Genomic DNA, 26515 nt, shown 5'->3' on the forward strand with positions numbered 1-26515 from the left:
ATAAGGAGCCCCGTGAAAGACTCACAATGAGTGCACAGGAAGCGCGTACTCGAGTAAGACATTCAATCTTTTCATTGATGGCTCAGTGAACGCAATGGATGGGAAGCACTGGACAGATGAGTCAGTGTGACCCTCTGAAGCTAAGAAAAAGAGTGAATAAACAAAAATACCAACCTCTTCCTTCAAGATTTTGTCAAAATACTACATCTGTGCTTTAGAATCAGCTCCCACTCCCATTTACTGCTCATGTTCGTGTTGGAATAAAAATTTAAAGCCTAGCAGGTCTGGATTGTGAACAGATTACTTATCTTTTTAAGTAAAAAAAATAATAGAGTGATAAGAGCATGAGAAATGGTGCTTGTGCAAGATCCCCTTACTTAAACTTATACTACTAGCTTTAATAGTTACCTTCACTATTAGTCATCCGATGTTACTAATTGGCTCTACACAGACCACCCTAATTAGTCTTGCAGTTTTGTAGAGCCCTGCAAGTCAAAGGGGCACACTTTCTACACTGGTAAGTGGCTGATTTATCAAATTCAAGTCAAAATAAAGCACACGTGTCACATTAATTATTGCCTTGTATAATTAATCAGCTCCATTCACTTAACCGTGGCCTAACCTCCTCTTGAAAAATGTCTGTCGGCCGAGAGTATTAATTGCAAAAAGAACCAACTGAAGTTGCGAGCTCAGCCGCAGATCTCTCAGTCAGGCTCCAGAACGGCGGCACTAATGGAGGAATACGGAGGCCACTTTAAGATGAAAAATGGCAACAGAGCCCCGTGTCACTTAATCAATATGAAAAAGCCAGTGGGGAGAGGGAAACCACCGCCTGCAGGGGCCACGCGGTCCCAGGACTCATGTCCCCAGAATGATATGGGGTGTTTAAAATGGGCCCAATTTCACACCGTAACTCATCTCAGTCGCAGTGATGATGGCGCTCGTCCCCAAGGGGGTGGTTGTGAGGGAGGCGATGCCGTCTTGGGAGGTGCTTAACAACAGCATCCATCTCTGTAACATAATACTACAGACAGCTCCAACCTAAGGAGCCACCATCACCGGTGGCTCTAGAGTTGCCTCCAATCACACTGGATGAGATTCCTCATGAAATCGCCTCGGGCAACGCTGCAGCTGTGCCACATCAGTCACTCTTTCTGCTCATTTATAACCCAAAAGGATCACAAAGCCTGATAACTTCTGCTAATGTGGGTCATTCCTGCATTTTTTCTTCCTCAATTAAAGGAATCAAGTCCCACTCGAGGGAAATTTATTTCCACACAAAGAGCGCTAAAGCAGAGAGGACGCCGCATGTGGACATCATCAGGGCTGAGAGTCCGGAGCATCAGTTCGTTTCTGCTGGCCCTCTGCCCCTCTATCTCACGGCTCCCTCTGGCCCCGGGGTGCTGTTATCTCTCAAACAAACAGCTCCTGTGCCGCAGCCCCGCTCGCAGCCCTCATCTATCTGCATGACATGTGCTTCCCTGTTTGTTTTGTCTCGCCTGTTAGACGCGGCCGATGATATTGAGCTGTGTCGACGGCACTCTTCCGTTCACGCCAGATGAATCAATCACTCCGGCGTGCTCCGCTGCCCTGTTTAGTGCAGGCAGAGTCTTTTCCACTTCAATCAATGCCGAGGGTTTAGGAAGAGGTTAGCGCTTTTCCTGCTATTTGTTAGGAAAAGAAAAGATCTCAAAAAGCAGCTCTGGCTGACTGACACACACGCACACACACGCAAAGTTTGTCAGTTTCCTGCAGTGGCATTTGTTTTGTTTATTCAAGCCCGACAGGAATATGCAGATTGACTGTGTAAATATGTAAATACACATGGTTAATAGAGACCACTGTTAGCAGATGTCAGCGCACCGAATTGAGCTCACAGACGCTGTTAAATTACATGAATAATTAAAAAGAAGCAGAAATTATTCATATAAAATCACACACTCAGAGAGCACGAATGTATTTGTATAGCAAGTATGCCGCTTGGATAGTAGAGAGATAACAGGCCAAAAACAAAAAAAAAAAAAAAAAAAAAAAAAAGTAGGTTCGGCTGCCTGCAATTATCCTAATAAAACAAGATTATTTTGCACGTTTGCAGCTTTAAAGAAGAATTGAGATTTTGCAGTTTTATCATTAACAAAAAACAAATACTGTACAAAAATATTCCTTTAAGAGGGTTAAGACCCTAAATTATACGACAAAAACAACACGCAGTAATTCCAAACACTTCCTGGCATCGTCTGACAAGGACTTTGAAAGTTCCAGGATTTCATTTTAAATTCCTTTCCATCAGCTGATAGAGTCCCCTTCAAGATCATCGGGATCTTCCTGTGTTTGGACAATAAGCAGAGGGTTTCTACGAGGACTCGGCTCTAACAAAGTCCCGCCGCTGCTCCTCCCAGACGTGCCTTCAGTCTCTGTCGCAGCGCTGCTCGGCTGTCTCGCTCCTTTGTGGCTGGAGTCTGGAGAGATTCTCAGCTCCTCTGCCACTCGTTCCCCCAGCACCTGAATCAGCTGTCTGGAGCCTTCTGAGGCTGAGTGAAGGGCATCCTCTCTCCTTTTTTCTGCTGAAAAGCTCGTGGGTGCCTGGGGGGTGGGAGAAACGGAGGAGGAGGGTTGGGGTTCTGGAGGGTTGTCCTTGAACATCTCTCCTCCTCCTCCTCCCTCCTTGGATTCGGTGCAGTCTTCTTCAGCCTCAGATTCCTCGCTCTCACTAGACGACTCGCTGCTGCTGTCACTGGAAGTGCTGCTGCTGTCAGAAGAGCTGCTGCTGTCGTCGCTGGATACGGGAGCCCTCTTGGAAGCTTGCTGCTCCTCTTCGACCGCCACGATCCTCGCCGCGTCCTCTAACTCGTCGATTTCCAGCTCCAAGTCGTTTTTTTGCAGGGTTGCTTTTTCCAACGTTGCTGCTAAGTCTGCCACCTTCTTGGACCTGTGAAGATGAAACAGAGGGGAAAAAAGTAATTAGGAAAGCATAAAGTTTGAACTCAATACGACACTTACACACAGGGAAGGGAAGGGAAAAAAAGAGAGATATCCAACTACCACTTCATCAGTGGTACCTGGGAGAGAGAGCGACATGACAACTGACTGATCGACTGGCTCTGCGTACTAAAGACATAGCCACAGGATAACCATCTACAAATCTAATACCCATTAACCAAAGCCCATTCTCATATGAATGCTAAGTAGACCGCGATTTGCAGAGGCGACGGGGGCTCAATGAAATATGGAAATATGGATGTTTAATAATGTAGGAAGATGAGCGCTGCTGATACACGAGCCTTGGGATCTTCTCCTCCCTCCCCCAGCTGCTGCGCTCTCTGCAAGAGGTGATAAGAGACCGAGAGGGATTACAGAGGGAGGCAGACCCCTCCTATTCCTCCTTTTCTACCTCAGTCCGTGCATGCAAAAATCACATGCACACACTTCCACCTATAAATATGAAATGGCTAAGTCAATCGCTGCGTATGGCACGATTAGTCGAGATGAGGTCAATATATCCTGAGTGTTTCGATGCTAGAGAGGAAGAGAAAAAAACAAAAGAAAACAAAAAACAAACATCCAATAATAATGCTGCAGCTGGAACAAACCAGAATAAACATGAGCGCGTTGTGCATTGTGCAGAAGCAAATCAGCCCTAAGAGGCTAAAGACGGCGGAGTTGTGCTCCCAGTCACACTGCAATACAGCCAATAAAAGCGTGGATAGAGAGAGCGCACAGGCTGAGGCCCAAACAGCTAAATGTCTCCAAAGATTAAGATGAAGAGAATGCCCTCATAAAGCAGTACATTAAACAGAGTTCCCATCCCGCCGCTTTAGTTTTATAGTTGCGACTGCTTGAAGAAAGACGCGTTTTTATTGCTGATGAATGTCCTCCTACAAGGCCCCGTTTGTGTAAAGGCATAAGATTGTGTGGAGGCCCCCGCCTGCACATTATTCACGCTGGGAAAGCATGCCATGCTGCCAAAAACTTAAGTGGTTGCCATTGGGCTCCCCGGTGCAGTTAGGGCGTGTGTGCCCCCATCCCCTGTCCCTCTCATTGCCATGGTGATTACGAGCTGACCTCTGGGGGTCACTGCGATTCAGACTGTGTCCATTCAGGGTGGGAGAAACCATGTGTGTGTATGTTTAGAGGGGCTACTCTTTTTCTCACACACACACAAACACACACACACACACACACACGACTCCTGTTGCCCTCTCTGGCCCAATTAACCCACTGCTGAGCACCAGGATGGCTCCTCATTACCGTGCACTCCTAATGAGCTCCCTATTCTGGTGAGTAAAGTGTTTATGGAAGCAGCATGTAGGGGCTTTGCATTCATTTAGGACCTAAGGAGGAACTATGTTAACAGATCTCATAGTTGTGCTGTAGCATGAGGACACCCGTTCTCGGCACCACGACAGCCAGAAGAGAATCAACTGCAGATTGGTGGGATAAGTGATCCAGTCAGAACCCTTGTTCTCAGCTGCACCTTCCCAGTCCACACTTGGGTAATGTTTAAACTGATTATTTAAAAACAGAAGTTGTTCTAATTTCAATGGAACGAAAATCATGGTGGACAGAATCTGAGGGCTGGTGATCATTGGTGGATTTCTTGCAGTAGCCCATCCCACAGCCATTGATGTTAGTGGCTCCAACTTTGAGCCCAGCGATTATGCCCAGCTGGTACCAGCATGTTGGCAAATGTCAAAGTTCAGGAACATTCGAGTGGGGCTTTCGCCAGGTGACACGTCAGTCTGGTTGAAAAGCCTACATGTCACTTTTCAGCCCGTCTCTCTCACTCGTCTCACGGTCATCTCTGCGATACCTCGCAAAAAAGTTTGCCAACGTACGCTGAGAGATGCTTCTCATAAACAGAACTTGGCTGCTTAAGAATAGATGTGGCGTTGGCAATAAGTGTCATTTCAGATGGATCCACAAATCACAAATAAACAAAGCCACAGCACCCCACATCTCTGTGGGAAGGCACCACATTGCCAGATGCGTCTCAGCTCCACCCACCAGACAGACACACGGACCCACAGCTCTGCCACAGAGAGCAGAGAGACAAGACAGCAGATGTAATGCCATCGTTTCGTTTTTGCAAAGTCTCAACTTGCCTCATCTTCACAGGTCTTCACAGCACCGAGGAACCGCAGGCAAACTATCAGAAGGGTCTTTTTAGTTCATTAACAAAAGTTCCCGGAATTTAAAGATCCAGGTGCAATAAAAAAAAATCGCTTAAGGAAACCATGGATGACCAGCCCGTCTTGGAGTTCGCATGCGTAGTTGGAGTTTACAGACATCCACACACAGCCTTGCATTCACCCTCTGATGATGATGAAATCCGTCACCCAGACCCAAAACACTTGCGGATGTGGATATTGCAACTCGAGTGCAAGACAGCTGCGTGATGATCTTCACTGTCAAGAAAGCTGCATGAAAAGGAAACCCCAGCTAGGAAGTGATCCTACTAAACAAATGTCACCTGTAACATATTAAATGCTTCAGTACCCATTTTAACAAACTTTTAAGGCTGATGGGGTCTAACCCACTAAAGCTGCCATCTACAGACTACAGACACGTAGAAAAGTGATGAGCTAGGAGCCAACATGCCAAACTTTAACTGTATTCTTCTGCTGGAACTAATAAATTACTTCAAATGTGAAGCGTCTGACTGAAGTCTGGTTAATGCAATTGAAGATGATTTTCCAATTTGGGCAGTAGCACATAAACCACACCACACGAGAAGGGTTTCTAAATACATGCAAGCATTTAGAACATTTTAAAAAATCAAGACGAGCACCAGAAACAGTTTGTTTGTTGTGGGCGCTGCTCACTCTAAGTATACGCTGTCTGAAGCTGTCACTTATGTGTGAACACAGACAACCACTGCATTCTTTGCAAAGCCGAGTTTAAAGTCACTGTTTTTGTTTTAAACAATCACAAATAGCTTAATGTAACCTCAACTAATAACAATGATGATGATGATGGAGCCTGTTCAGGGTCCCAGGTTCTGCAAAACCCACGTGAGCGCTTCCTGTAGCGAGACTGGGGCAGAGAAGCCTCCTGCAGCACAGCCACTTCAAAGACTGCCCTGTATTCTCTTCCCCCCGTGGGAAGTCATTATTGAGTTAGCGTTGGAGAGGCGCGCTTGTTTTCTCTCCCCTCCCTTGCTCTGTGGTGGGAGAAGCTCGGCCTGCGGTGAAAACAAAGGCTCTGTCCAGGAGGGGGGAGGGATAATGTTGTACACAATCCAGTCATTACTATACTGCTGTTGTGGCTTGCCTTCATTAAACTGAGGAGGGGCGCCTTTTTTCAAGGTTGGAAAACTTCTGGCGAGACAAAGACGCCTCCATCTGCCAAAGTCTTTAGATGAGAACGTGAAGAGAGAGAGTGTGTGTGTGTCTGTGAAAGAGCAGAGCTAAATTACAATCTGACATTTCTTTCATCAGGCTTGTGTTCAGTGAAAGAGCAGCTCATTCAGCGTGTCTGTGCTCTTGAAAACATCTCAGATAAAGCTTGTCCTCAGACGCAGAAATCTGTGTAATATAAGCACCACATTTCCTCAGAGTAACTCGCAAATGCATCATTCACTGGCTGAAGGGGGGGATAAAAGCCGACGCTGGGAGATGCGATCCGTCAGTGTGACTGAATGCTGAAACGGTCCGAGGCGCTGTAGCCTCTCCCGTTCCAGAAATGAGAAACACAGATGTATTTATCTGGGGAACCAGTGGTTGAGACCCCAATTACAGCTGCCTGAGGACCCTTGAAACACTGGTAGATGGTCCACACAATTGAGCAGACAGGTGTGGAGGAACTTTTTCTATTTTTTTTTTTGTGCCTTTTTCTTTCTTTCTTTTTTTGGTCATATAATGGCTTAAAATGCTTATTAAGACAACATATTTACTGCAAGGATGTAAGAAGAGCAGAGCAACAGATGCTGACATCATAGAAAGGTTCCACCGAATTCTATCAACTGGGAACAGAAAATTTCAACCCTCGAGACCGGTTGCAACTGCCTGGTAACCATTCCACTGCATTTCATGACTGGTTGGCGAGTGGTTGCAGGAGGTTGCTTGTGGTTGCTATGTCAAATTGCTTGCAAACAGGTATAAGGTGCTGCCCTGAAAACCCCCTTGTGATTGCCGCAGTTGCCCATAGTTGGTAGAAAAGTCACCAACTTTTTTGCAAAAACCAGAAAAAGAGACTGTTTGCCTTCAAAGTAAAAGTAGCACCTTCTGAAACATGTTGGCGTCAGTAGTAAGACAGAACTTTTACTTGTGGTCTCCGTTTCTGGGTTGTTTCTTTCAGGTGTTACTCATCAAGAGTTTGCAGTCATGCTGGCATCTTCCATGCAAATTACAGCCAACTGTAGCAATCTGCTAACAACTAAAGCAATCACAAGGAGGACAACAGGAATGCTTGCCAGGAATGTGAAGTATTGATGGTTGGTGCCACAGATGTTGTAGCCCAAGGAGGCAATTTCACCAAGTGTGAGTCAGAAACCCTTCAACAACTGGTCAGGGTATACGCATTTTTCCTCTAACCGACCGTGGTTGCGAGGGTTGGTCTCCATGTCATACTCTGAGACCAAACATCAGTCTATTAGTGGGAGAGCCCGCAGTGTCCGAGCCCAAAGGTGTTGCATCACATCCCTCAGGTCACGAGTGTGATCAGAAGCATGCTTGTAGTTTCTTTTCCAACATCAATGAAGATTCTGTGTAAATAATCCATTTACATCACATTCCCAAAACTGGAATTCATATTGGAAAATCATTGGTTTGACACATTCGTGATAGGTGGGAAAGATTCTATCCTGTTCTAAATCCAGCTGGAGAATTATTTCCTGTTCTGTTCTGACCACTTGGTCAGGAGCACAGGAAGGGGTTTAAAAAAAACACAAAACAAAATCGCAGGATGGTTGGGGGTGGTGCAGTACTGCACAAAGACTCCATTTTGAAAGGGAGATCAGCCAATGATGAAACTGTTTTGTGAAGGTTTAGGGGATTGTCATTAGGGATGGCAATCGAGAACCAGTTCCCGGTAGTTGAATTCCTTGGAGTTGTTGGCCTGCTAACCTGTCAATCCAGCTTATTGGCTCCACTTGTACTACTATCAGCTGATTTCATCTGATATGGACATTACATCTATTTTTATTCCACAAGAAGATGACAGCAAGGCGGTAAAGTAGAAATTGCATCAAGGACAGAAACAATACACTACTAAAGGAACTTCAGCTCTTTGCAAGCACCTGCATGGACAGCATGCTAAAGCTAAGCTAGCCAAGGCCCAAGAGTGACGTCAAAGCTGACTGAACGCTGACCAAACCCAGCAGCCAGAGCCTGAACTTCAACAGGTAACAAACTGAGTAACAGTCAGGCTGCAGCCTCCATTTCTGTCTGCTCATGTTTCTAAAGTCGAAATCGCCATGACGATCACTTTAAATAGTCTTTGTGCTGGTTTGCATCTTTGCTTGTACTGTTGGCTTTGTGTTCATACCTAAATACTAAAGGAAAGATCATGTGTGTCCTCACTTGGGTAGGGATTTGTGTTGGTGTGTCAGACTGTAGCCTCATGTTTAATGGTGTTAAATATTACTTTTTTTGAGTAATGACACCAAAACTGATCACAACGAAAAGGTTAAATAGCATCAACATGCACAAACATTTGACCACACAGGATGCAATTTATTTGTCTGTGATCTACTGCTTAGAGATGACGGTGACTCTTAAAGCGGAACCAGTTAGAATCCATAAGGATTCTCACTGGGTTGTCATGTTCCCAAATCTCAAAAATTAATCTAGATGCAGATTTAGAAAAAGCATTCTCTTACTCTTTCTTAGTCCTTTGTGGATTTGGTGGCAGATAAAAAGAAGCGTCTCAAGTGACAAGTTTCTATTGAAATTCCTACATCATCACTTAGGTTTAAAAGGACGACTTAAAAAAAAAGCTCCAAGTATTGCAGGCTTTAGTTTGGTCTAAGCTCAAAGAAGTTAAAGTCCTCAGGATTGACTTTGAAACTTTTTGTCAGAATGTTCCAGTTGGATTTACTCTCTACTTTTGGGATTATGGGATCTTTACTACAAATGCTCAGCTCTTTACTTTTTCTCTGCTTTTACTGTCTCCTCACTTACCATCTGACTTGTGTAATCACAAAAAACGTTCAAGTCCTCTACTTTTCCAGCCTGTCTGCTTCATATCCCACTGCTAACATGTCTTTCTAGTATCTCACAAAGTGACACAATTCAGTGTTAGGCACCCTTTTTTAATACGCCTGTCTAAATGTATAGAGTTGTTAGGCTGGAAAAAAAAAAAAAATAAATAAAAAATACAATAATCAACTGAATTAACTGGAGTGGACACTCCACACAAAGGTTTAGGAAATTATGCAAGCACACTACTCTGTGTTTAAGATGAGCTGTGTATTCAAGACAAAAATCTGGAGTGGACTCCTGCTGAGAGGAAATCTGTACTACTTATCCCTGTTAGCTGGGAGACATTGGTGTCTTTGTTCTGCCCGGTGGGGCCTCTAAGGATCTCGTTCAGTGATGCGGCTAACGTCAGATAGAGAAGCTCCATTATCCGTTTCAAAGCTTTCAGGACAGCTGTTTGACAGTTGTGTGATGCTGTCTGCTGGAAGTCCCTTCCCAACAAACATTTGGGTGTCAGATCAGCTGGGAGATTGACACGTGAGCTGTTTTAATGTGAACAGAAAAGCTTTGAGCACAAGTGAAACAAAAACATCTGTAAGTGCCAAAGGCTGAAGCTGGAACCTGGGTAGTATTTGACTTGTGTGTTACAATAACACAGAGTTATGCTGAGGTAAAAACCACCAGTCGTCCTAGGCAGCGTGGGGAGAAAGTGTTGACACTGAGCACAAGGGCACTTTCAAGGTGTTTGACCCACACGCCTCAGCTGACACACTGACCCCACGCTTGACCTCCTTGCCCTGAGACACTTGCAGTTGTTAGAGCTCCAGAAACTCCCCCACCCCCCCGCGGGGGAGCTTTTGTCAGAGCTGCTGACAAATCTCCCCGACGGCCACTACCGAGGACACAACGCTGAAGTTGAACAAGGTGAGGGAGGCAGAGCGAGCGCGTAGAGCCAGCGAGGGCTGCTCCGCTGTCCAAAAATAAAAGACTGGCATCAGGAAAGAGCCTACAACTTCATTTTTCGACAGTTGCCCGTTGTTGCTTTTCATGCTTTTCTGTGATGCACTCTCTTTTCTACAGTTGAAAACAACACCCATTGTGTCTCTGAGGACTGCTCACTTCACACCTACCATTCACAATTATTTGAGTCTGTCCATTCAGCTGGTGTGGTGCGAGGCTCGGCCCATCCTTAAGCTGCTTCTTGTCAATTTTCCAGTTTTTGCAGCAATGTGTCATTGTCCATTTCACACATCTCAGAGGCAATTCACACATTTGCTCCACAAAAGAAAAAGCAGACTAAATTTTCTTGCTAATCACTTCATCCTCTCCTCAGACTAACCCTGAAGCGCTTTACTTGTATTCTGTATTCTCCACGTTTTTCTTTTTTTTGTCCTGCTAGACTATAATTGACCCAATTAATAAGGGTGGGTGGGTGGGTGGCTGCGAGAGAAACCTGTGTGGTAAAAGGAAGCTGCGGCCCTTCTGATTCTCTGAGGTACTGTAACACAACAACAGGCTTATAAAGCTTTGTGTGCGCTGGCTGCCGTGGATCTGTGTTGGCCTGTCTCCAAGCTTTTTGATAAAGGCAGGCAAAACAAAGAGAAAGAAAGTGAGGCGACTCGCTCTCCCCCCCTCTTTTTTTTCCTGTGCAGTCCAGCAACTCTGCGGGGTTTTTGGCAGCTGAGGACCTTCAAAAGCATACAGTGAAACTAATGGACTGGAGAGGCTGCTGCTCCATTTGAAATAATACTGTCTGCTAACAATTCAGAGATAATTAGGATCGGACGGATGTGTGAGGGCGGATTAAAAACCATACCAAACAAAAGGATGTTTGTGTTTGTGTGAAATGGTGAGCGCTCCAGTGAGGGAAAAAATAAAACCCAAAACAAAACAAAAAAAGTTCCTCATTATTGAAACAACGGGAAGCGCAATTTGCTTTGAGGTTGTACGCTTGATCTCAGCGCAAAGGGGTTCTGCTCCGAGTGTCAGCGAGCGTAAAGGAGAACGCCTGCCCCGTGGCTTAAATCATGATGAAGTCTTTACGAGGTTGTAAATCTGAGACCGATGTCTCAGCAGTCAGATGAACTTTAGGAGTAGAAACGCATGTGGGACACAGTGAGGAGATTAAATAAATCAACCACCCCCCCTGCAGCCAGCAAACATCCATTAATCGCCGTGTCCATCATGTACAGCTGATCGCATATGCCTCGGCAGCAGCAGCAGGAGCAGGAGCAGAGAGGGAGTGACAGGATACAGGGATTGCACCAGGGGGTGGGGGTATATAGATTACATCTCATCTAACCGCCTGGGCTCCCAGAGACGACTCACTTAGCGGAGGATGACAAATCCTGCGCGGGGAAATATCTCGCACTGTGGGAAAACAATGCCTACACGATCTGTCATCAAACCTGTCAGATGATACAAAGGGGGCCGCCACAACAAACCGCATGTATGATAGAGGAGGTTGGTCTGTGGAAATCACCGCTGCCGCCTCGCTCTCCTGCGCTGCTGCTTTGCATTCTGACTGCAGGCTCCTTTTAATATTACACTGCAAACATGGGAACATAGTTTCATAAACCGCGAGAGAAGACTGTATGAGGTTTCTATTGAGTGTGAGCCAGCATGCTCATACATAAAGAACAACAACAACAAAAATCTGTTCACGCTTGGTTGCTCTCTCAAGTGGCAGGAGGTGATAGAAGTGGTTCTACTGTCTTTTTCACATCATGACAGCCTACAGGAGGTTGCAAAAAAATACTGTACACTTTTATTTAGACAAGAGAAATGTAATGATTCAATCACAGGTCAGTGCTAAGAGATCATGGGGCCAATCCGTTTAATGATCGATGAAGGGCGTAGTGGCAGCCAGCACGTTTGGTCAAGCTGACATTTAGTTCCAAAGTAGAGCAGGGAGGAAAGGGAGGAGGAGCAGTGGAGGGGGAGCAGTGCTCCGGTGTGCCTCGGAAGACAAGAGACTGATCGACTTTCTCCGCGAGCTGACAAGAGCTTCAGAAGCTCCGTGCGCTTACAGACTAAGATCGAGTGCGCGTCTTCTCTCTGCTCTGTGTCTCAAACAGCCCTGAACCCGACTCCTTATTCCTCCCACCCTTTACGAACGCAGCATCCGCAGCATTTTCTATTTCTTTTAAAGAGCAGCATTCAAGACTTGTGCTGGAAAAATGTAGAAATGAGAATGTGAGGAAGGGAGGTAGAGACCGCTAAATCCCTGCAGACCTTTTATCGTGTCTGCATCTGGGCGCTGAGCCTACAACATCAGGCGCGCATTTTTCAACTGGGCTTTTTCCAGACGAGCACACCACTTCGCTGAACCTTGGCCAGGAGTAAAACTGAGCTCATTACTCAGTAATGTGCTTGCAGGCTCGCATTTAAAATGTGACTAATTGTTAAATATGAACTAGGAGGGGGGAGAGGAGGAGGAGGAGGAGAGAGCCGTCAGACCTGTGCCATTTGGGAAGAAAGTGCAGATCTGGCATCTTTGGGCTTGCAGTTCTAGGAAAAGGTCGCATTCGCCAAAGATTGGAGAAGCCCACGCAGATGCGCATGAGCTCCTAAAAGTTTCGTACAGAGTGAATCCGCTGAGTGCAGCTGGCTCTTTTAACACCCACTGATGGTACTTTGACCACATAAACTGCATCTTTTGCAGGCTTGGTCGTCCAATTGGCCCTGCTGTGACAAAATGACACTGAAGCATCGCGGGAGGGGGGAGTCTGAATGGCACAGAATTACCTTCAGAGCCATGCACTATCTAGACTGAGGCCTCTGAGGTGTCTGCATGTGTGTGTGAATGGATTTGTGTGTGCTGGTGGACTTACTTGACTCTCTGGATCCAGATGCAGTAGTCTGTGATGTACAGATCGTTCAATATGTATGCTGGCTCGTTCTCTCTGAAGACTTTATGAATATCCAGCAGGCATTTGAGGACGCAGGCTTTCCCTGGGCACGGCAACACAGCGGGGGCAGGCAAATGGAAAAACAGTGTTATTCGTGCTCACTATTAAGGATGACAATGCACTCCAGCTGCTGGCAGATACAGCATGTGTCTTAAGGCTTGCAGTTATTGTTCCATACATAAAAGCCAAGATACAGGATCAGAGGGAAATCCCAGCGAGCAGCAGAGTAATTTCATCCATATGGGTTTTTTGTTTTTTAGGAAAAAGAGAAGTGGTTCATCTGAGACAAAGATGACAACTCTATTTCTGGAGTCTGTCAAATTAATAGTGTTTCTGCTCAGACTCTGTCAAACACTGCTTTGCCTTGATTTATCAAAAATAGCTCTGAATGTTTCTGATGATTTTCCACTTGACATAAATCTTAAGTCTGCCTGTTCTGCTACTGCGCTGCATCCTTATCTGTATCCATTTTGCTTTTGATTTGATGTTACATCAATTAATAAGACATAGCAAGTAAAAGCTGATTTTTTTTTTTTTAGAAATCTGCATCTCGTTGATTTTTTTCCCCCCTTTTTTCCTCCACAGCGCTCACAAACTATTTCTTTCCAAGAAATCCCGCCTGGTCCTAAAGGAGGAGGATCACTTTCTCAAAGTCTTTCTTTGGCAGTTGGCAGTACATTTGGTTTGATTTACATTTCTAACCTTAGAAATGCTATAACTTCCAAAAGTGACATTTCTCATACTGAAAACTACAACAGGCCCGAGGGCCTGGGAGGAGGTGGGGTTGCAAGGGGAGACACTGGAGTTGCGTCTGTGCAGCTCTTCATGCACACAGCAGATGTGGTCGTTCATTTCCTTCTAATCCTGTTTGTTTCTTATTTTTCTCTCCTAATTTCTTTCATAAAAATCTGTCTTTGCAAAACTGTAGAAATGTCACTGAAAAACAGATATGACACTAAAGCTTATGCTTAATTAGATTTTAAAATTAGGCACAAAAAAATCATTTATTTGCACTAATGACTTGTGATGCTTTCATTAATACTGAGCGGCAACAGCATCAAAGTTGCAGTGTGTGATGCCAGTAAATTGCAGATGCAAGTCTGTAATCCCAGCTACGGTGGTCGTTATTGCACAAACACCTCTAAACGCCGTTCATCTGTAATGAGTGTAGGCTGCCAGTGCGCTGTTTATCTGAGCTGGTGTCCACGTCTATTTACTCTGTAAAAGGAGTCCAATATGCATCGATAAATCAGCGAAGCTCGCTTCTGTCTGATGAAAGGTGAGTTGGTGAGAATGAATGAACTGTTGTTTTTGCCCGTGTTAGTCGCTGTAAGCAGAACTGTCTTAAAAGTGGACCTAATATCGTTGGACTCTGATGCTTAGTGCTAATAAGCTTTCATATGTTCTCGTTATTTGAGGGGGAAAAAAATCTCATCAGCTGGCATAATGTTAGCTTATAGCTGTTATTGTTATTTGGCCATTGTCAACTGTCCGGAGATGGAGGGTCGCACGTCCAATCTGCTGACAATAACTGTCACAATACTGTTAATAAATAACAATGTTTGTGTATGTTTTTGTACAGTTAGAGCTCTGACTTCAGTTTAGGAGATGAAGCTTGAAGTGAGGAAGAGCATGATGTTTTATCCAGATGCCGGTTTCCTTCATGTTTTTGCTTTCGTGAAGGGGACCCCTCATCAGATGATAAAACAAAAGGCATGAGCTTTCATGTTTTCAGTCTAAAGGTGAAGACACAAATTAAAACACGTCTCCACAGCATGTGAATGACTCCTAGTTTTCTTCTTTTCCACCTTTGATGTATTACGGATGTGGCTGGTCTCTAGCCACATATATAAAAGTCCATCTTGGTCACTGTTCATGATTACGGAGCAACATGCCGGCTTCACAAACTGTGCATTTTTAATGGTTTAATGTGGTCAGACACCGCAACACACTGTAAAAGAGTCAGGTGGTTTTATTATTGTGGCTGTATATTCTCCGTGCGTAAATATACTGATTTTTATATTCTTGGTTTATTTTGGGAGAAGGCAGAAAACGAGGTGACTGGATTGAGGTACCCACATACAATAAGCCAATCAACAACAAGGAGAGTGATTTAAGTGATGGGTTTAGTGTTGGAGAGAAGGACTATGTGTCATTATGACTGCAGAGTTCATCCCAAGAGGCAGCTTTGTAAAATGTGTGCTCTCATCTATCAAAGCAAGAGCACTGAAAATGTATGTTTACAGCCACCAGAAATATCCACCAGGAAGCCACCAGAGCTGTGTAAGCTGCAAAGTCCCAATATGCAGTTGATGTCTAAGAATAGCAGCGCCTCATAGCTCTTTATTTGCCTTCATACACTTAACTGTATAACTATTAACACAACACATTAAATGTCTTATTTTAATTCAATATAAACTTATTAAGTTTGTATTTGTTAATTTTAAGCCAAGAGAATACCACGTGCTTTATTTAATGAAAAATGTCAGCTCGATCATTATTTAAATCATTCCTAGGAGCCAAAGTATGTCTACTGTCAAACTATCTACTAAAGAATGTGTACTTTCAGTCCGTACTGACATTTTTGACAGTGTGTTTTGAAATTGTTTTAGAGAGACTGTTTCCTCTTTCAACACACCAACTGCATCACACACACAGAACCACACTGAATATGTTCATCTGGACGTAGCGATTTCAGTGAGAGAAACGTTTCGTCACTCGTACAAGTGACTTCTTCAGTCTCAGCTGACTGCAGGTTTCCCCAACCTTACAAACAGTTCACTGCATAATGACTGAAACTAGCACCACTGAAGGAACAATGGACTGGGAGGTCAGTTCCTTGATCCTTATTATGCAAATTGCCATGACCATTGCTCAACAACCATTGATCAAAGACCATGAGTACCATTCACAGAGAGTTGATAGAGAAAGATGTACAGTTAGGCCCCCTCCTCGATTCAGAGATGGTCTTTCCCTTTTCATGTAAATGACCTCCTTGACTCCCCGCTCAAACCAGCGTTCGTCCCTTTCCAGGATGTGTTCAGAGGTTGTTTGGTTTCCCCAATGTATAAGTCATGGCAATCATCCTGGCACTTAACAGCAACTACATTGCTCTGTTTGCGTCAAGTGATCATTGGGGTGGACCATTTTTGGCGGAGCGTGTTTTGGAGTTTGAAAGCCACGCGGTCTTTGGAAAAAATGCGTCTCAACTCATACGGAATCACTAAGGGTTTTCGCTTAGGCAGCAGTTGCCTTCTCTCCTGGATCCTGACCTCACAGCCCATTGTTTATTCAGTGGGCTGGTTTCAGTCATTGTGCAAAGGTACTGTTTATAAGTTAGGGGAAACCTGCAGTCAGCTGAGACTGAAGAAGTCGCATGGACGAGTGACGAAATGTTTCTCCCACTGAAAACGTCCAGATGAACAGAATCAACTTTTTGAGATTTAATTACCTGGATGATTGAGCATGCATCAAGACGATACACTGAATACATGTGTTATTCTGACAAAGGAATTTTCTCCTGAAGCACATAGCTAGTTAAAGCGCTTATCCTTCAATCAGGCATATAAATAGCCATATGATGTGGCCAACAATCCGCTGAGGGCAAGAGAAAATGCTCCTCTCCACCTCCAGAGAGCTGGTTGGCATTGTCCAGAGACATTCCAGACCAATCAAAATAAACAGCGTACTCACAGCGAGGAAAACCTTGAACAAACATTTGGTGCTCATTTAAAGCATGGGATTGTATACAGGGAACTGTTGCCTAAGGAAAAAACATAAAAGAAATATTTTTTTTCTTTTTTAAAGAAAAAAAAAAAAATCAAGGCATGGATTGTGTGAAGCCAAAAAAAAAAAAAAAAAACCCAGTCTTGCTTCCAAGATTTGATTTTTTTTTCCAGAAAGAAGCTTTCAAAGTTGTTTGGAGAAAACTGGAGCAAAGGTTGAGTTTAACATTCTGATTGTTGGTGAAGGGTTTAGCACAAGTGAGCAAGGCATTTCAATTAGGTATCATTGGGTTATCCAATGAGTGGGGAGGGAGATGCATTCAAAATGTAGAGCAGTAATTCCTTCATGGCTGCAGACTGGGCAGGCATGCAGTGCGGTGGTGGGTGTGAAGTGGACCAAAAACAAAAGCCTGCTGTGTTTTCTAGACACTGCAGCAGCAAAGTAATCTTTTTTTTTTTTTTAAACAGTTTTTATGTTTTTATGTATTTTACATAAACACTTAATGATGTATGTGAGAAACACAAGCTCAGCCATTTTCGTCATAGCCTTTTCTAATGAGGAATATTAAGTATTCTTATTTTCAAATATCTTGGAGAACACTACTGGCAGCCCACAGCATTTTTTGCATTATAAAGAAGCACTAATGTCAAAAGTCAGTGGCAAATTGGTGCAGCACCTTAGCTTAACCACCTTACTCTGGTGTCACATGGCAGCTACAGAGGATGTCATAGCCAGTACGAAAGTTGAAAAACTAGACTAGACTGTGCTGAAAGCCTCAGACCTGTGGCTTGGAACAAACACTCATTAGATTAAACATTTTAACTTTGCAACACAATGGTTCCCAGTGTATTTTCCACTGGGAAAGTCCAGAAAGTACTCGCTCCTTCTCAGCAATTTTCACACTAAAAAGTCATCCAGTGTTTCCCTTGTGCAGGTGGATATTTTACTGTGCTGTGAAAAAGTAAAATGACTTAACAAGGGAGGCAATTACTTGCTCCCTAAATAGAGCCAGGTAGATTTGGACAGTGGTTTCCCTTTATACAGTCAGGGGAAAAAATCATTTTAACCCTTGCTTATGTTTTTTTTTTTTTTTTTATTTATTTTTTAAGTTTGCCCACTGACAAAGAAATGGTCAGTCTACAATTTCAGTGGTTGGTTTAATTTTAACAGTGAGAGACAGAACAATAGCAAAAAAATCCAGAAAAATGCATTTTCAAAAAAGTTATAAATTAAGTCGCATTTTCATGAAAGATAAGTATTTGATCTCTTTCAAAACACGCTTTTGTACTTGGTGGCAAAACCTTTGTTGGCATTCACAGAGGTCAGCTGTATCTCGTAGTTGGCAACAAGCTTTGCGTACATCTCAAGAGGTATTTTGTCCCACTCCTCTTTGCAGATCCACTCCAACTCATTAATGTTTCGTGGCTGATATTTGGCAACTTGAACCTTCAGCTTCCTCCACAGATTTTCTATTGGATTAAGGTCTGGAGACTGACTAGGCCACTCCAGGACCTTAATATGCCTTCTCTTGAGCCAATGTTTTGTTGCCTTGACCATGTGTTTTAGATCATGTATTGTCATGCTGGAATATCCACCCATGATCCATTTTCAATGCCCTGGCTGAGAGACAGAGGTTCTCACCCAAGATTTGATGGTACATGGCCCCATCCATCCTCCCTTAATGTGGTGCAGTTGTCCCATCCCCTTGGCAGAAAAACACCACTAAAGCATAAGGTTTCCACCTCCATGTTTGACCGTGGGGATGGTGTTCTTGCAGTCATAGGCAGCATTCCTCCTCCTCCTCTTCCAAACACAGCGAGTTCAGTTGATGCCAGATAGCTCGATTTTGGTCTAATCTGACCACAACACCTTCACCCAGTCCCCTGAATCATTGAGATGTTCAGTGGCAAACTTCAAACAGGCCTGTACTAAGCAGGGGGACCTTGCAGGCACTGCAGGTGTAGTGTGTTACCAACCATTTTCTTGGTGACTATAGTCCCAGCTGTCTTGGCAAGTTCCTCCTGAGTAGTTCTGGGCTGGTTCCACACCGTTCTCATTGTCACTGAAACTCCACGAGGTAAGATCGTGCACGGAGCTGCAGACCGAGGCAGATTGGCAGTTAATTTATGGGTCTTCCATTTGTGAATAATCGCACCAACTGCTTGGTGATGGTCTTTTAGCCCATTCCAGCCTTGTGTATGTCCACAGTCTTGTCCCTCATATCCTTGGAAAACTCTTTGGTCTTGGCCATGGTGCAGACATTAATTGCTCCAATGTACAGCTGTCTTTTATACGCATAACAAGTTGTGAAGGCTCTCAATGGCAGCTCGTTGCCTGTATAAAATAGACGTGGGGGCTAGAAGTCCTACTGATTGATGAAAATGCATATTTTAATTTATAACTTTTGTGAAATGCATTTTTCTGGATTCTTTTGTTATTGTTCTGTCTCTCAATGTTCAAATAAACCAGCCATTGAAATGATAGACCATTTCTTTGTCAGTGGGCAAACTTACAGAATCAGCAGGGGTTCAAATAATTTTTTCCCTGACTGTAAATCAAGTCAACATTTAAACACTGCATTTGTATTTACTCAGGGAATCTTTGTCAAATATGAAAATTTGTTTAATTATATGAAAAATGCAAGTGGGACAAGATAAAAAAATAAATAAATAATAATAATGATGAGGAAGGGGGTAAATACTTTTTCTGTTTGACAGCCCCGCCACCATGAATGACTTGGGGAATAGGAAATTTCCCAAAGGTTCTTTAACTCATATCAATAACATTTAAATAATATTATCTTTTTGCTTCTAACTTTTCAGAGTAAGAGCAGAGGCAACAGGAAAATCAGCAAAAGCAGCAGGAAGCATTCTGCCTTTGTCAGATTTTACCACTAATGATGATATGCTTGAAAGGCTTCACCCTGTGGCAGGTCTAATGTGCTGGGACAATTCATCCCTGATGTCACTTTACCTCCCACAGCCACATGTGCATATCCAGTTCTTGAATCTCATCCAATAAAATATCACCCTGGCCTGAATGTAAAATTTCCTTACTCAGACCAGAGCGCCTTATTCGAGTTAAAACTTGACTTCCACAAATGTAATACTTTCCCAAGAAATTCAAAGAAATGCTGGCTGTAAAGGTGCTGCTGTGAATGAACAACACAGAAACACGGCGGACCTTTATCGAAGGACACATCTGACAATTCCTGTACCGTCCTTTCTGTTTGATCACAACACCAACACGACAGTGGTGCCCACCTCGATACTTCCTAACTCCGTCTCTCTGCTCTTCTCTACCTGCCCGGTGGCTCTTTAGTTACAGCCTCTTAGGAAGCAGGTGGAGGAGCTCCTTGAGAATGCTCACCAAACTGCCAAAGGGTTGTTCAAATATTTACCCCTGGATAACACTTCCTCTGAAGCCTTAACCTGCTCGCTCCCATTAATGGGTTTGTTTTGCTAATATGAATGTTTGCTTGTACAGACAGTTAAATGAAGTGCCTCGAAAATGGAACGTGCATTTCCATTCGCCTTATCCTGACAAATTAATTAGTGTCTAAAGTAATGCTGGGAGGAAAGGCAGCCTTACACATGCAACAGAACGAATTACTATAGTGTTACAGTTGATTAAGGAGAAGCACTTTTACTTATTCTTCATAATTCTTGTAAATAATGAAGGTTATGAGCCTGGAGGGAACATTATTACATATTAAAAAATAAGTCCCATCCCTCCCCCCTCTAAATTTAAACAAATAAACAGACGCTTTGGCTTCTTATTATGCACAGAGTGGAGTTGGAATAAGATGTTCTTTGAGGTGTAAGGAGATGGAACAATTTCCAGGTTTGGGCTCAACAAGAGAAATCTCTGCTCTGAGTTAAAAGACAGAAAGGAAAGAGCGAGTCTAACTGCTGTTTCCCTGGCTCTCCTGATCAACTCATCTTCCTACTTAATGAGGCGAGGAAATGCTAATCTGGGGCTTAAAAGGCCTTTAATTTTCTGTCGTTTGCTAGTGTTAAAATCATCACAAGCTGGATAATCTTAGCCCTCACACATCCTGAGTATGTTTACACTGCTGACTCTCAGCTGTCTGCGGGGGCTTTTGATTTAAAGATTACGTGGAGCTTTGAGATATCACAGTCAACAGTCCGTTTTCCTCTAATCCACATTTCGCTCCCTGAGGGGGTGGGAGCCCGGCCACTCTCGCTCTCTCGCATAGCTGGAGGAATATCATTTTCAAACACTCGCTGCGGTCTTCTCATGGGCCACTTTCCTTCAGTGGCAGGCTGTTTCTGCTAAACAATACTCTATGCAAAGCACGCTGGCTATCAGGCTGCCTTTTCAGCAGCACGCACTCCCGATCGAGCAGCATCCCACAGGCTACGGACGCGCAGCAGACTCTGACTGCACATGCTAAACCCATTTACATATGAAAGCGCTGCTCTGCAGAAACCACGGGGTGGACAGAATCAATTAACACTAATTAGCCAAGATCCCGTGTTCACAGTGGAAAGAAATTAGAGTTGATTTAGCTTCTAGTTTTAACTCAAAACCACAAAACCCACAAAGAATCCACTGTAGATCATGTGGCAGATGTCAAAGGGTCACTACCAGTGTGCAGAGGTAATAATGGTCTTTATGAGCTTTTGTGCATATGTGTGTGTGTGTTGCCGGTGTAGGTCTGGTAAGCGTGTCTCACCTGAATGCAGAATTTTAGCCGTGTCATGAATAGCAAGAGAGACCAAAGAAAAGTGTCTGTAGAGCGGATAGCACAAAACCCTCCGTCCAAATGACACCAGGACCTCTTGCAGGGAGCTGTACGTCTGCAGGAAAGAGAACACGATATTTGTAAGTGTATCCCGCACAGAGCCAGAGCACAGAAAGGGAAACACAGATGCAACTGGCTGAAAGGGCTTGAGGTTTTTCCATCCTCTCTTATTCTTAGACTGAACACTGGCCCTTGTTGGTGAAAACTGCAGTTGATGGTTCTGTAATTACTCCTAACAACTACTCATTTATAGAGCTGGCAAAATAGAGGCTTGCAACTCTTAAACACCTCCACAGCCCTGGCCTGTTAATTGCTGCCTCTCTTTAATCACTGCTATCACTCTCAGATGTTCTCTGCACTAATGGACATGGCCTGGAGACAGAACGAGAGATTTTTATCACCCCCCCACCCTCAAATTCCCTCGTTTTTTTCTTCGTGGCTTGTTAAGGATGTATTGCGAGCTTGCAAGTGCATGTCATTGGGGATCATGCTTTCCCTTGGGCTTGTTTAGCAAGAGTGTAAATAAGGTCTGCTGCTGCCGGAGGGGGGGGGGGGGACTCACAGTCACACCAGCACAGTCGACTGAGGACAAGTAAACAGGCAGCAGATGGGGGGTGGGGAGGTGGGATAAGGTGGCAGGGAAAGAGGAATGTTTGGCATAAGCGAGGAAAGGGAGAGGGAGTCAAGTCAGAGCATAAAAAAAGACAGCAGACAGCAGAATGGAGCGAGGCAGCAGAGCTGTATCAGCAGTGACACACAGATAGACAGGCAGTCAGAGACGGAGAGGAATCCATTGTAGAGCAGAACAGAGCAAGGAGGTGGTGGAGGAGGGGGAGATTGAGCGAGGTGGCCCCTCAATGGGAGCTGACAGCTCTACTGACTGACTGACAAGCAGCAAAGGGCTGTCGTGCAGGTGAAGACTGTTCTGTGCTTCAATGTCAGCACAACAGGGAAACTACTTCCTCTCAAACCATGGTCTAGGTCTAGGCTCCCAAACGCCTCCAAGAACCCCCACAAGACTTGTTTAGAAAGGGAACTGAACTGCATTTTGATCACAAGTGGTAATCATGTGTGCGTGCCTGAAACCTAATGAGGACGCTCTGGGATCCCGTCACTCACTAAACAGTCAAATGCCCTCTGGGACCCTTTAACCACATGTGCAGTGTAGTGTGTCCCTAGCGTTAATGAAGGATCGTATATTCAAGTGCATCATCTGTTTTGGCAGATGTAGGGTAGAAGCATGTTACCCTAAGTGCGAGACAACTGGCAAGAACAACCCACAGCCCCTATGTGCAATAACAATGACTGAGCAGCTCTCGGGGTGTGTAGCAGCAACTGTCGGTCGAGGTTTAAGCTTGATTTATAGCTGTGTGTGAAGGGATAACAGTGGAGCAGATGTGCACCTCCTCAAAAATGTGACTTTATCTCTGTAGTGTTGGACTACTGAGATAAAGCTACAGAGTGGAAGGATGTTATTTTAAAGTTGCATTTGTCTTCCCTCCATTGGCAATGTAAGTGACAATTTAGGAGTTCTGATTGTTGATTAGCGGTGGACAATTTTTAAGAGCTCAAAAGAAAATAATCCAAAGAGAGGCTGGGCGATATGAGGAAAATCTAATATCACAATATTTTTTGCTATATCACGATACATGATATATATCACAATATGTTTAAATACCCTCCAGATCTGGTAGTATATACGCACACATGCTCAGTGCAGTGTGCCAGGTAAAACATTTTCCGGTTGGGAGGGGGTGATTAATGATGCATTAATGTGGGAGAAAAAAAAAACCTCACAGTGAATTGCATGCAGACAGCCTAATACTGCCATGGCAATTTATACTCAATGGTTACGGTAAAGCTATTTTGACCATCGTATGTGGAAAAACCTGCAATGCATTGAGTATTATTTGATATATCGCCCACCTCTAATCCAAAGTACAAACCAACTACAATTTGGAGTGGACTTCAACAACCTTTCAGCAAGAAACAGAGTCCCGTCTTTAAAACTAGTCATGTGTCCTGTTAATGGTGGACAGAAACTAAAATATGCTATTCACTTTCAATATCTAGGTGACTTGAGAAGCCCTGAGGGGTGTACTGTGAGGTCAGATAAAGTTTTTTTGTGAGCTATGTTGAGTTTAAAGTCTGAGTTTTTTAACAGAGTGGCTTCTATTCATCTGGTTAAGTCACCACGTTAACTTACACTGAGGATATAACCAGGTCGGGACCAGGTTGTGTTCTATGTTTTAGTTTAAAATCGTCTTAAAAGTGCCCCGTTGTCACTGATTCTTTTATTTACAGCAGGTTTCAAGTGTGTTACAGATTATCTGCAGGGGGAATGTGTTTTATATGTGCAAGTTGTTAAGCCATCCCTTACTAAAAAATACTAAATGAAGTGTCACATTGTTGCAGGAAAGCATAAGTCTACTCTAATCTGCTGGAACTGCAGTGTATTTTTCCATTATACTTTTTACATTCTTTAGAGATTTTCAATCACCATTTTCTTATCATTGTCATAAGATCATACATCATCATAACTTGTCTGAGTGGTCTGCAATTATAGGGACCATTTTTATATGGAAGAAGAGTTATATGACACACAAAACTATTTTATAATGCGAGTGCGCACAGAGCCAGAGCCAAGGAGCCAGACTTAACATTGATAACCACTGTTGTGGTACCATTCATCTCCACCTGGGGTTTTAGGATTTGTCAAACCAGCCAATGCAAAGAAAGCCTGGCTGTGTGGAACTTTTTTTTTTGTATTGTATACCCCTTTGGTGTTGTTGTTTTTTTGTTCTCAAATGTAATGTCAAACTTTTAAATTTACTCTCTTTGGGCTGGGTATCGCCACTGATTTCTAAAACTGATTCAATTCTGATTCACAAATTCCCGATCTGATTCAGTTCAGTTTTGACCCAGACAGTCAGAAATATTACAATTCTGATCATTTATCAGTACATATCCATATTTATATATCTATGTATAAAAACAATGCTGACACTTGTGAGACTTCATCAGAGGTGTGAGCATCACAGCAGATGGTAAATGGTAAATGGCCTGTATTTATATAGCGCCTTTCTGGTCCCTAAGGACCCCAAAGCACTTTACATATCCAGTCATTCACCCATTCACACACACATTCACACACTGGTGATGGCAAGCTACGTTGTAGCCACAGCCACCCTGGGGCGCACTGACAGAGGCGAGGCTGCCGGACACTGGCGCCACCGGGCCCTCTGACCACCACCAGTAGGCAACGGGTGAAGTGTCTTGCCCAAGGACACAACGACCGAGACTGTCGGAGCCGGGGCTCGAACCGGCAACCTTCCGATTACAAGGCGAACTCCCAACTCTTGAGCCACGATCGCCCACAGATGTCTTTGTGTCAAAGTAACTGAGGATAAAACATGAAGGAGATTTTCCTGGCCTGGCTTTTTATAGCAGATAACCACCTTAAAAATATTCTGCAGTAAATCAGAAATGGAAGAAAACCATGAATCAACATTACCTGATGCTGCTGAAATGAAGCAAAGTTACAGAGGTTTATTAGAGACACAGCTAAGTTTGTAATTTGGCAGAATTTTAAAAGGTTTAAATTTCTTCAGTATTGAACAGCAGAAATTTTCTTCTTGTCAGGAGTAATTCTGAAAAACCCCCAAAAAACCCCAAAAAACCCCCAAAACCCAAAACAGTGCGGCCAACATAGCTGTACACAATGGTAGACTGGTGCGTAATAAGCAAATAATGCAGAAAACAGATTTTTGATGGGAAACTGGTATTGACGTACACTGAGAGAGAGAGAGCTGTGCAGGAAGTGTGATTTTATCGTGGTGGAAACAAAACAGCAAAAGTAAGAGGGAACTAATGAAGACGTTTCTCAAACGTGAAGCGTAGTTTTGATCTTCTTTTGCTGCTGGTTCAGTCAATTTTGGTTGGAGAGAGACAAAACCTTTCAGCCCCGACGGCGTGTCCGTGTACGTGCCGTGGGGTGAACGGGGGATCAGTGCTGTGTGTTTACGTCTTTTTGTGAGTTTAACCTGAGATTCTGGCGTTTCTGACAAAATACATTTGTCAGAATCGATATCGCTTTATTCAAACTAAAATCGATTTGAATCGGGGAAATCGATTTTTTTAAAGCCACACCTAGTATTTAGCACCGTGTCTTCCATGCCAAAATGCCAGACAAAGCTAATACAATAACAACTGATGGTAATCTGACTAATAATTTAAGAAATGTTTTTTTTCACCAGTCTCAACAAACATTTATTCAATCTACTTCAAACTTGGCACATGTGTTGCTGAGTGAAAGTGGGCATTTCCCCTAGAGTGTCTTTCTGAGGACATTGACTAATGAATCTCTCACCCCCATATAACGACGTTTAAACCTAACCCTACTTGGGCCATACAAAGTTTTACACAACAAACCTAAAAGAATGCAAAAAAAAAAAAAAAAAAAAATTCCAACTTTTTCCAGAAACTTGATCACTGTGATGATCTAAAAATTCAAACTGGTTCTTGTAAAGACAACGGAACAGGTTTCCATTTTACTTTTTTTTGTCTCTGGTTTCCTGTTACGAGTGACTTCAGTCATTTGTGTTATTTGGAAGAACTGTTGCAAGAAAGCTGCAACCCGCAATCTTCTCGTTATGCACAACAGCCATGTTTTAAACAGGAACACAGTCTCAGAAACACTAGTGCATCCTTCGAGACGTCCTCTTTGGAACACAGTAACTTTATGATTACCTGCATTTAAAGCATATCTGCAGCTGCAAAGACATTGGTTAGTGTCTCCTTGAACGGGCTCTGTACTAGTAAAATAGCTACTGGTTTTTAATAAGAGGCCAGTTCGTGGTTTGTGTTAGTAATGTTGTAATAATGTTGTAATAAACAAATGAACTTCAGCACTGCCCACATCTAACTCTAAGCCAAACAACCACGATTTGCCGCCTGTTTGCAGTCACACTAAT

At 43.6% G+C, this 26515-nt stretch overlaps 1 protein-coding gene across 3 annotated transcripts in view; it reads right to left on the reverse strand.

Moving 5' to 3' along the window:
• Positions 1–1737: 1737 nt before the first annotated feature.
• The window catches only part of shq1 (SHQ1, H/ACA ribonucleoprotein assembly factor), a 43841-nt gene continuing 19063 nt past the window's right edge, over positions 1738–26515 (reverse strand). For all 3 annotated transcript variants that reach the window (XM_005450148.3, XM_005450147.4, XM_019358609.2), the window contains exons 10-12: positions 21474–21597; positions 12971–13091; positions 1738–2929 (exon numbers count right to left, since the gene is read on the reverse strand). In XM_005450148.3, the coding sequence (XP_005450205.1) occupies positions 2287–2929; positions 12971–13091; positions 21474–21597 (888 nt within the window). In that variant the 3' untranslated portion in view covers positions 1738–2286. The remainder of the gene's footprint in view (positions 2930–12970; positions 13092–21473; positions 21598–26515) is intronic.

This window comes from Oreochromis niloticus, linkage group LG5 (genome assembly GCF_001858045.2).
Source record: "Oreochromis niloticus isolate F11D_XX linkage group LG5, O_niloticus_UMD_NMBU, whole genome shotgun sequence".
Taxonomy (NCBI): domain Eukaryota; kingdom Metazoa; phylum Chordata; class Actinopteri; order Cichliformes; family Cichlidae; genus Oreochromis; species Oreochromis niloticus.